A 12155-nucleotide genomic window follows, 5' to 3' on the forward strand; every position below is an offset into this window, starting at 1 on the left:
GTTAATAAGGCAGGTGCCTTTTTTATTGTAGTAAAATACATATAACATGAAATTTACCATTTTAACCATTTTTAGGTGTACAGTTTGGTGGCAGTAAGTATATTCACATTGTTGTACAATCATTACCATCATCCATTTCCAAGAGTTTTGCCACTTGGCTAAACTGAACTCCACATCCATCAAATAGTAAATCCCCATTTCCCTCTGCCACCAGCTCCTGCAACCATATTTCTGTTGTCTCTGTGAATTTGACTATTCTAAGAACTTCATATAAGTGAAAGCATACAGTTGTATCCTTTGTGGCTAACTCATTTCACTTAGCATAGTGTCTTCACTCAGTAGAAGAATGAATTCATGTTGTAGCATGTATCCAAATTTCCTTCTTTTGTAAAGCTGAGTAATATTCCCTTGTATGTATACACCACATCTTGTTTTCCATTCTTCCATCAACAGACACTTAAGTTGCTGCCACATTTTGGCTGTTGTGAACAATGCCCTATAAACATGGATGTACAAATATCTGTTCATGTCCTTGTTTTCAGTTATTTTATGTGTATACCCAGAAGTGGAATTGTTTGGATTATATGGTAATTCTATTTTTAATTCTTTGAGGAACTACCATAGGATTTCCCACAGCAGTTAGTTACACCATTCTACATTCCCACCAGCAGTGCACAAGAGTTCCAGATTCTCCATATCCTCATCGATACTTGTTACTTTCGGTTTTCTTTTAAATTTTTTTTTTTTTTTTTTTTTTTTTTTTTTTTTTTTTGGTGATGGAATTTCGCTCTTGTTGCCCAGGCTGGAGTGCAATGGCGCGATCTTGGCTCACCGCAACCTCCGCCTCCCAGGTTCAAGTGATTCTCCTTCTTCAGCCTCCCTAGTAGCTGGGATTACAGGCATGCACCACTACACCAGCTAATTTTGTATTTTTAGTAGAGATGGGGTTTCTCCATGTTGATCAGGCTGGTCTCAAACTCCTGACCTCAGGTGATCCGCCCGCTTCAGCCTCCCAAAGTGCTGGGGTTACAGGCATGAGCCACTGCGCCCAGCCTTAAACATTTTATTTGATAATAACCAGATGCTTTTGTAATTCATAAGCATGATGACTGGGTGTTCACATGTATGTGTGAATGTGCCACCCTCTGAACCTTGTTACAATGTCAACACATTACCTGTCTGACCTGAAAAAAAATTTTTTTTATTTTGTAATAGCCACTCTAGTGGGTGTGAAGTGGAATCTCATTGTGGTTTTGATTTGCATTTACCTAGTGATAAATGACATTGAACATCTTTTTATGTTCGTCTTGGCCATTTGTATATCTTTTCTGAAGAAATATCTATTCAAGTCCTTTGTCTATTTTCTTAAGTGGGTTGTTTGTTTTGTTGTCATTGAATTGTAGGAGTTCTTAGATATTCTGAATAATTGGTTCATGCCTGTAATCCCAACACTCTGGGAGGCTGAGGCAGGAGGATCACTTGAGCTCAAAAGATCGAGGCTACAGTGAGACATGATCACACCACTGCTCTCCAGTCTGAGTGACAAACTGAGACCATGTCTCTGTCTCTCTCTCTCTCAAAGAGAGGTATTCTGGATATTAATCTCTTACCAGATACAAATTTACAAATATTTTCTCCCACTCCATGGGTTCCCTGCCTTTTCACTCTGTTGATAGTGTCCTTTGATGCACAATAGTAGGGAGACTGAGGCAGGAGAATTGCTTGAACCCGGGAGGCGGAGGTTGCAGTGAGCCAAGATCGTGCCAATGTACTCCAGGCTGGGTGACAGAGCGAGACTCTGCCTTAAAAAAAAAAAAAAAGTTTTAAATTTTTGTGCAGTCCAACTTATCTATTTTTTTCTTTTTTGCCTGTTCTTTTGATATCATATTCAAAAGCTCATTGCCAAACTCAGTGTCATGAAGCTTTTCCCCTATGGTTGTAAACTCTAGGGGAAAACTTTTCTAAGAGTTTTTGCTCCATTTTGAATTAACTTTTGTAAAGGGTGTACGGTAAGAGTCCAATTTCATTTTTTTTTTTTTTGTATGTAAAGTATGTACTTTTGTCATCCTTACTTGACAGATAAAGAAACTGAGGCACAGATGAATCAAATAATTTCCCTAAGGTCACACAGCTAGTGAGTCACCAAGACAGGATTCAAATCCAGGCAGATTGAGCTCTTGTAGGACCTGGAGCCTAATTTTTGCTGCTAGCAATCCTAGTTGTACCTTCACATTTATGACATATGGCTGGTCAAATCTTTGATGCTGAATGGTTTGGTCAGGGATCAAGCCTTCTTACAACACTGCATTAATGAGAAAATTCAGACCACTTAACGACTCTCTTCTTTATGGCCTGGTATCCAGGAACATATGCTCACCACAGATAGACAGGAGAGAGAGTTATCATTTGCACAGAATCCCAGAAATTAAACCTGCAGAGAAAGGGCTGGCTGAGAGCAGCAGTGTTTGCACAAGGCTAATCAAAGTCAGGCTGGGGATGTAGGATGCTTTCCAGGCACAGCTGCAAGTGGCCTCTCTCCCCTCCCACCCTGCCCCCACCTCTACTCCAGTTGCACTCACCTGGCAGCCCCAAGGCTGGCTCCAGTCACACATGCACAGGTGCAGCAACAATGAGCAGTCACCCTGTTCTAAGGCTTGGCCTTTGCCAGAGAACACTGACTCCAGCAAGCCTGACTGAGGGCGAGCAGATGCCAGCTGTGCCCCTCCTGAGAGAAGGACTTCTGGCTGGAGCAGGCAGCTCAGAGCACAGGTGGTCAGCAGTAATATGCAGACATTATTGGGTTTTTCCATTCAACCGAGCCAACATCTGAGTAGTCAGGAACTGCCCTGGGCCTAAAACAGTGCCTGACACATAGCAGATGCTCAACAAATTGTTTAATGACATATTGGTTACAAGGATGTGGCCGGGGAAGGTGGGGGTGGGGGTGGGGGTGGGGGTGGGGGTGGGGGTAGGCGGGGGGGCTCTAACCTCTACCCACCAGGAGTGCACAATCTGGTGAAAGAGGCAGATTTGTGCCCCAGTGACATTTTGATACAAGTCAGTCCATGAGAGGAGCGAGATTATGATTTCCTAATAAAGGCAGAGAGTGTGACTGCCTCTTACTGGGAAAAATCTAGAGCGGCTTCTTGGAGAAGGTAGTATTTGAGCTGGGTCTTGTAAAGATAAGCAGGGTGAGACCTTCGAGGCTTAGGTGAGCAGAGGCCTCTAGGGGAGAAGGTGCAGGGCAGGGGAAGTCAGGGTCACTCCCAGGCTGCCTGATGGAAATATACCTTGGGACGTGGGTGGGGCCAAATTGTGGAGGGCTGTGCCTGCCATTTCTGGGATTTGGGGGCTTCTCTCTTCACCCTTCTGCTGAGTCCTGCACACAAAGGCTGGGCCACCCGCTGCAGTATGATGGCAACTGGCTGCCTGGGCCTGGGCCTTCATTGCCTTCCTGGGGACTCTGGCGCCCTGTCACCTGATATCTGCTGGGCAGGAGCACAAACCCTACCGTCTCCTTCCATCCTCTGAAAACCCTCAGCAGCCAGCACTATAGCAGGTGGACAGGACAGCCAGTGCGGGGGAAGGGACAGGTACACGGGATTGCCCTTAGTGCCTCTGCATTCATAGACCTGATATACATCAGGAGAGGCAACTGGCCAGAGCAAGTCCCTCGTTAAAGGCAGCGCTCACGGTGGAATGTGGATAACAGGCCACCCTGTGCACACTAATTACTCATTGCAGAAGAAACCCGAAGCTGGGGTTGATTGGCAAAGCCCAGGCAGGCCTGAACAGTCTGAAACCATCCGTAGCCAGCCTCCTGCTGTCATGTTTATTTCCCTGTTCCAGAAACTCCCTTCCTGGCTCCCTTCTGTCTCCTTTTATATTTTAGAGTGATTTTTGAGTGGGTGGTTAGGTCTAGAATAACTTAAGGGAAGAACTAAAGAAATACGCATGAGAAGAGGGTGGGTGCCATAAAATTAATTAATTTTTAACATGTTTTCTATTTAGAAATATAATCTAACTATATTACTGAAAACTTGATTTTATTAAAAAAAAAGAGAGAAGAAAGAACTATTTGTAGTCTTAAGCCCAACACCCTAATACTGCCATTATTAGCTTTTTCATCTATTTTCTTCCAGTCTTTCCACCATGACTATATACAGGATATACTTGTGTGAGGTTGTAATTATACTATACATGCTTTCTTATATTTTGCTGTTTTCCACTGAAAATATCCTTCAACAGGTTGGAAGTGAGTAAGTAGATTTCACCCTGACTGGTCTCTTCGGTCGCCCTAAGCAGGCCTTGGGCATCCCTCAGTGCTTCAGTTTATCCAATGAGATGGGACATTATTAACCAACCTCACGGGCATAATTTGAGAAGTTATTAAAAGAGACCAGAAAACTAGAAAAAAGCATAAAGAGAATGTGGTAGACAGGATGTTCTGCCAAAGATATCTCTGCCCTAATCCCTGGGACCTGTGAGGTTACAGGGCAAAGGGAAATCAAGGTTGCAGATGGAATTAAGGTTGTCCTCAAAAGATGGCCTCGAAATGGGGAGATTATCTTGGATGATCCAGGTGGGCCCAAGGTAAGCACAAGAGTCCTTAAAAGCAGAAGGAACCAGAAGGAATGATCAGAGAGAGGGCAGCCTGAGAAGGACTCGATTCAATGTTGCTGCCTTTGAAGATGGAGGAAAGGGTGACAAGCCAAGCAATGAAGCTGGGGGTGACCTTTAGAAGCTGGAAAAGGCAGGGAAACAGATTCTTCCCTAGAGCCTCTAGAAGGAACTCAGACCTGTCAGCACCTTGATTTTAGCCCAGTGAGACCCATTTCAAACTTCTAACCTTCAGAAGAGTACGAGAATAACACATGTGTGTTGTTTAAACCACTAAATGTATAGTAATTTGTTAATAACAGCAATAGAAAATGAATACACCAAGATCAGCTTCCAAACCCTAAGCAAAAATATATGTAAATACTCTAAATTCCTGGTCTAGGATTCCCTAACTCTTCTTGGCAACTCTCTGCACCATGGTGCAAGCTTCTCAGTAAAGCTTCAGAACCAAGCTGATGCTTCAGAAATGCCCACTAATGGCTGGGCACAGTGGCCCACGTCTGTAATCCCAGCACTTTGGGAGGCTGAGGGAGGTGGATCATGATGTGAGGAGTTCGAGACCAGCCATGGCCAACATGGTGAAACCCCGTCTCTACTAAAAATACAAAAATTTGACGGGTGTAGTGTTGGGTATCTGTAATCCCAGCGACTCAGGAGGCTGAGGCAGGAGAATCACTTGAAACCGGAAGGCAGAGGTTGCGGTGAGCCAAGATCATGCCACTGCACTCCAGCCTGGACGAAAGACCGAAACTCTTTCTCAAAAAAAAAAAAAAAAAAAAGAAAGAAAAAAAAGAAAGAAAAGAAAAAGAAATGCCCACTAATGAGAAACTACAAGGGTTCTTGTCCAGACTCAAATAGCACATCATGCCATCTGCACAGGGGCCACCACAGCATCTCGGAAGAGACTGGTCCTTACTGCATTCAGAGAAAAGTCAGACAAAGCAAAGATTCACGGAAAAGAAGTGAGGTTCCAATTCACCCAGAAAAGGCCTCTGGTCTAATGGTTCCATATTTCAGGGCCCAACACAGTGTCTGGCATATAAAAAGTACCCAACAAATATTTATCATATGACTGAATGAAAAACTTGAGTGAGTAAAAGTGTCATTTAGCTTCCACCATCCTCTCTATAATTCTTTCTTTCATGTCCTCTGGGAAAAGCCTCAAGACCACATGAGACTGAATTTCTAGGCTGTTTTTGCACTTGAAGTACCTGCCACATAAACTTTCCAGGAGCAGGTGATGCTCTATGTTTGAATTCTAAGCATTCATTTAATTCATAAGTCCCCAAGGAGTAAAGTCAATTGAATAGTAAGCCACGCTTTCTTTTATCTTGAACCTTAAACCCATGCACTCTAGCCCTAAATCTAGAGCACTTTCCCAGGCTTTCTCACAAGCTGTCTCCTTCCCACTCTGCCGCTTGTGCATTTTGGACTCACTTGATGTGATTTTATTAGTTATCAATCCATCTTAATCATCCCCTTTTCTCCAGTGCTTGTTTCCCATCCCTTCAATCTGTAGCAGCTTTAAATTTGTTGCTCCCATATCGTATCCATGTATCAGAAATACTTTTGGCTGCAAGCAACATATTTGATATGTTGATATCAATCATTGATAACCATAATTATCAATGGTTGAAGTTGGGGAATCAGCAAACACTGTTCACTGGCCAAATCCTGCCCATTACTTGTTTGTGTAAATAGAGTTTTATTGGAACACAGCCATGACCATTTGTTTACATATTGTCTATGGATGCTTTTGCACTACAAGGACAGGTTGAGTGGTGGCAACAGAGACCATACGGCCTGCAAAGCCTAAAATATTTACTCTCTGGCCCTTTAAAAATACCTTCCAGGTTGGGCATGATGACTCACGCCTATAATCCCAGCACCTTGGGAAGCTGATACAGGTGGATAACTTAAAGTTAGGAGTTCAAGACCAGCCTGGCCAACATGGTGAAACCCTGTCTCTACAAAAAATATAAAAATTAGCCAGGCATTGTGGTGCACACCTGTAATCCCAGCTACTCTGGAGGCTGAGGCAGGAGAATCGTTTGAACCCAGGAGGCAGAGGTTGCAGTGAACCAAATTAGCACCACTGTACTCCAGCCTGGTTGAAAAAGCAAGACAGTCTCAAAAAAAAAAAAAAAAAAAAAAAAGTCTGCCAACTCCTGATTTAGGCAATAAAGAGATTTAATTATCTCAAGTAACACAAAGTGAAGGGGCAGGAGTTTCATGCTTGCCCAGCTGCTCACCAATGCCATTAAGGACGCAAGCGCTATCTTTTCCTTCCACCATTCTTTGAATGTTGGTTTTTCTAATTAGGCTTGTTAGCACATGTTCACAAGATGGTCCCGTACTTTCAGAGGTCACATCTGGGTTCACAGCAGAAGAAAGGGGCCAGCAAGCCATCCTCGCACAGCTGTTCCTTCTCTAAAGAAACAAAGACCTTCCAGAGGCTCCCAATAGTTTCCCCTTAGTTTCATTGACCAGAGCTAGGTCCCTTGGCCACTCTGAGATGCAACGGAGTCTGGGAAAGCAAGGCCCTCCATGTCTGCACTTCCCTGGATTCAACCAACCAGGGATTAAGAATATTCAGGAAAAGGCCGGGCGCGGTGGCTCAAGCCTGTAATCCCAGCACTTTGGGAGGCCGAGATGGGCGGATCACGAGGTCAGGAGATCGAGACCATCCTGGCTAACACAGTGAAACCCCGTCTCTACTAAAAAAATACAAAAAACTAGCCGGGCCAGGTGGCAGGCGCCTGTAGTCCCAGCCACTCGGGAGGCTGAGGCAGGAGAATGGCGTAAACCCGGGAGGCGGAGCTTGCAGTGAGCTGAGGTCCGGCCACTGCACTCCAGCCTGGGCGACAGAGCGACACTCCATCTCAAAAAAAAAAAAAAAATAATAATAATAATAATAATATTCAGAAAAAAATAACAATACAAACAAACAAAAAGAAAGTATAACAACTATTTATACCGCATTTACATTGTATTCAGTATCATAAATTGCTAGAAACAATGTAAAGTATAGGGAGGATGCATACAAGCTATACTGTACAAATATTACTACCACCATTTTATAATATATAAGGGACTTGAGCATACACAGATTTTAATATCCACAGAGGTCCTGGAACTAATTCCCCACAGATAACGAGGGATGACTATTTGGGAAAGGGGATCTGCTGACAAAAAATTGGGGCTTTTTTAGCAAAAAGAAGCGAGGGGGAATAAGTGTTGGGCAGTTAGCATAATCTCCCACCACCTGGACAAGGGAAAGGAGAAAAGACCTAATATTTGTTCACCACCTACTATGTGCTAAGCATTAAGTATTTTACATACCTCAGCTCATCTAATCCTTACACTGAGGACACTGAGTAAAATTACTCAGAGAAGTAATTAACATGCCCAAGGATGGGGCAAGATCTCAAGATCAATCCCATCTTAAGGCAAAGCCTCTGCTCAGTCTCCACTGTGTTCTCCTCAGCTCCCTTTAGGAGTTCTGAGAGATTAGAAAGCGCTTTCGCAAGTGCAGGGCGGACAGGGAGTGAGAGGATGCACCCTGTCACCTTACTATAAGCTGGCTCAGTGGGACACCGTTCACTTACATTATTTCATTTACACCAAAAAGGAGGTATTATGTCAGTATTATGGGTGAAATTATATAACAATTACATGATTGAGAAATGGTGGGGCTGGGATTGGAACTATTTGTTCATTTATTCATTTCCCCCACAATATTGAAGCCCCAGTATGTGCCAGGCACTGTGAAACCTGACTCTCGAGTTGATTCCAGAACCCATGCACTCTCCATTCCCTCTACCACAATTTAGCTCCATTTTAGAGAGAGGTTCAGAAGGTTCCAGAGCTCACCCAAGATCATAAAGTTCCCCTGAGGCAGAGCAGGCCTTGAGCCCAGGTGCTCTGGCCGTAAATCCAAGGCTCTTTCCCAAGCTTTCTCACAGGCTGTCTCCTTCCCACTCTTCAGCTTGTGCTTTTTGGACCCACTTGATGTTTCCCTGTGTCCATTGTTCAGCCTCTGCAGGCCCATAAGACTGAAATGAGGCCGGGCGCGGTGGCTCAAGCCTGTAATCCCAGCACTTTGGGAGGCCGAGATGGGCGGATCACAAGGTCAGGAGATCGAGACCATCCTGGCTAATACGGTGAAACCCCGTCTCTACTAAAGAATACAAAAAACTAGCCGGGCGACGAGGCGGGCGCCTGTAGTCCCAGCTACTTGGGAGGCGGAGGCAGGAGAATGGCGTGAACCTGGGAGGCGGAGCTTGCAGTGAGCTGAGATCCGGCCACCGCACTCCAGCCTGGGCGACAGAGCCAGACTCCGTCTCAAAAAAAAAAAAAAAAAAAAAAAAAAAAAAGACTGAAATGAAAGACTGTTCTGAAGGGCAGAAAGAGATTTGGTGCCTACAGGATGAGTTTCAGAATGCCAGAGCTATTGAGCCACTGAATTAACCAACCCTGGTATTCTCTAGCCTTTGGTCTTTTTGTTACATGAGACAACAAACTTTCTTCCTCATTGTTCAAGTCTGTTGAGTCAGGATTTACTGCATCCTAACACGTATGAAAATGCTGGTCTCCCTAGAAGATAGTTCTTACAGTCTGGGACACTCACTGAGGCACCTGCTTCAAAACATCTTTGTTTATTGTTTTGATATCAAGCTGGTTCATGGTGCTAACTCCTGGTCCTTTGATGAGATGGTCAGTTGTTGAAGAACAAGAGGCTTTGCACTGATGTGGATTCTGAAACCCTAGATTCAAGCCCAACTCCACTTCTAACTGGCTCCACACAGTTGTCCTCTATCCTTCCAGGCTGTATCGTTGCCTTGGGAGAGTTCCTTAGCCAAAGGGGACTAAGTGGGCTTCATCTCTCATGCCAGTTCTCACTGGCACACTGTGTGGATCACTTTTGTGGAGCATCCAAGAATATATGCTGTCTGTTTCCATTCATATGAAGTTCAAGAACAGAATAAAATAGTCCACGGTGTTAGAAATCAGAATAGCAATTACCTGGTGGGTAGGAGGATATTGACTAAAAAGTGGCATGAGGGACTTCCTGAGTGGATGAAAATGTTCTGGATTTTGTTTTCTGTGGTGGTTACAAAGGTATATACAATTGTCAATATTTATCAAATGAACATCCAAGCTCTGTATAATCTATGTTATATAAATTATGCCTCAGCAGCCCGGGCGACAGAGCAAGACTCCATCTCAAAAAAAAAAAAAAAAAAAAAAAAAAAAAAAAAAAAAAAAAAAAAAATTATGCCTCAGTTTCAAAAATGTTTTTAAGAAGAGAATGGATTCTGAGATCACCTTCAGTTAAGCAGTCAAGAATTCTGTGATTGATTAGGAATGTCTGCCATGGACACTGGGGAGGGTGAGAGATGTCAACACAAATATCACATATTTGCTATTCTTGTGCCTAAGCAATCATCCTCTGAGAGTTTCTACATCAGTTAAGTGGTTATAGTAACTCAGTCCACCTTATAGGATTACAGATGAGGTGAAAGTTCTCTACATCTATAAATGTAATTTACATTACATTATAATGTAAATTCCTAGTCAATTGTAAGATGTTATTATCCATATTTATTCCCCATGATGTCTTGCATAGTGGCACTGACTTTGGCAGGTAGGTTCCCAGAAAATTCTCCCCAGCTTAAATGAAATGCATCAGAGCCAGATATTTTCAAAATGCCAGGTGCCCCGTGAACACGGACATGATTTGTCTGTCCCATTATTCATATTACAAACACTGAATGCCAATGCAGATTTGTGAGCTGGCTTTCCCATTACAGTACAGAGCCATTTTTGAAGACACTAAAATGATGTCCACAGGCTGAACTAGGTAATGTGTTTTCTTCTGAAGTTTTTATCCTTTCCTAATGCTCTATCTCAAGATGGAGTCTGGTATATGTCATTTCTTCTTCTGCTTCCAACTGCAAACCTGCAGGGGCCTTTCAGAGCTTTGCTCTGAGGGCTCCTGGTTTATGTCTATTAGCCAAGGCATCTGTTTTTGGTGCCTTCTGGCACCTTCTGGGAGTTTCCTGGGTTACTGATGAAGACTGTGCTAACCAGCCTATATCAATGGGTGGCTCAGGGTTTAGCAGCTGTACTGTTTCCTGACTGGTGTTCCCACAGAGACAGCAGGACAGAGCCTGGCAACCATACCTCCACTTCCGAAGCCAGCTGGAGAGCCAGGCCCAACGGCAGATCCAGCCGGGACATTCAGCCAAGAGATACCTCCGAGGCCTCCTGCGGACTTGGCCCCCAGACGCCATGTATAGGCTCTGGTGCGCAGGTCAGTGGGAAATGGGAGGGGGTCACACCCCAAACTACCCCACCTCCCATTCTGGTGTGACAGTGTGTTTTCCATTAAGACCTGAAACACCAGGATTTCAAGCCCAATTCTGTGTTAAAGCAAAGTCCCCACACCTGGTAGCCCACAAACACCTTTCACAGCTCCCGCCCTTTGTCCTCTGAAGCATTTGCAGAGGGAAGAACGGCCTGAAGTCCTGCCTTCACTCCCACCCTTCGCCCTCAGCAGCCTCACGTGCCATATCCAGGCCAGAACTTTCTTCCCAATCTTCTCCACTCAGAGACCCTCCAGTTCAACCCCCACCTTTTACAAGATAAGGAATAAGAAGCCCAGAGAGGCAAAGTAATTTGTCCAAGATCATTCAGTCAAAAGCAGAGCTGGGACCAGAAGTCAGATCCACCCTGCACTCCCACAGTTCCACATTCTTCCCAGCATTCCTTAGTTCCCCATCTGAGGTGATCCCAGGTCCTCCCGGAAGTGAAATGTTAGGACTCCTCCTCTTAAAAATGGCGGCTCTTCAGCATAATCCATTAGGAGTGGGATGTACACCCTTCTGATGAACAGACTGTAAATGCACTCTGTAAATGCTTGAAAACAAAAATGGGAAGTGGTTGGGGATTAGGGTTGCCAGATTTAGCACGTGCATACCCACCCCTGCAACATGCATAAACAGTTACACTTGCAATCTTCGGGATGTACTTCTACTAAAAAAGTATTCCTTGTTTATCCAAAATTCAAACTTAACTAGACATCCTGTATTTTATTTGGCAAGCCTATTTGGGATGAGAAGAGTGAGCAGCGAATGTGCCAGTACCCACTCGGCTGTTTGTCACTTCTTCAGCAACAAGAAACAGCCAGGACCAGAGAAAGACTGACTTTCTTCCTGCTTTATAGGTTTACCCTGAGGAAGAAGAGAAAGCAATTCACTCCCCCAACAAGTGGTGACTTGAAGCAAAATGAAAGTTGTGGGCTCATCCAGTCATTGGTTTTACTCTCAGGGCAGTTCCACAGTTATAGGCAGTTCCAGTTATTTGACACTTTTGAGAAAGAGCCACTTAACCAAAGAAGTGCTTCTCATGGGTGGAGCAGAGGGCAGAGCAGGCCACTCTCCTATAGACTAGGTGCAACATTCCCCAGAATGAAGGACCCTCTTAACCTCAAAAAAAGTCTCCGCGTCCTCTATGGGAATCTATGGCTAAAA

General features: G+C 44.2%; 1 protein-coding gene and 1 non-coding gene across 3 annotated transcripts in view; both read left to right on the plus strand.

Annotated features, from left to right (window-relative positions):
• The window catches only part of KIAA2012 (KIAA2012 ortholog), a 139643-nt gene that overhangs the window by 9692 nt on the left and 117796 nt on the right, over positions 1-12155 (plus strand). For both annotated transcript variants that reach the window (XM_030916551.1, XM_030916552.1), the window contains exon 3: positions 10777-10936. In XM_030916551.1, the coding sequence (XP_030772411.1) occupies positions 10777-10936 (160 nt within the window). The remainder of the gene's footprint in view (positions 1-10776; positions 10937-12155) is intronic.
• LOC115893393 lies at positions 1082-1185 on the plus strand. Its single transcript, XR_004053404.1, has one exon. It is a non-coding gene; the product is annotated as a small nucleolar RNA U13 (small nucleolar RNA).

The sequence above is a fragment of the Rhinopithecus roxellana genome, chromosome 14, assembly GCF_007565055.1.
Source record: "Rhinopithecus roxellana isolate Shanxi Qingling chromosome 14, ASM756505v1, whole genome shotgun sequence".
Lineage (NCBI taxonomy): Eukaryota > Metazoa > Chordata > Mammalia > Primates > Cercopithecidae > Rhinopithecus > Rhinopithecus roxellana.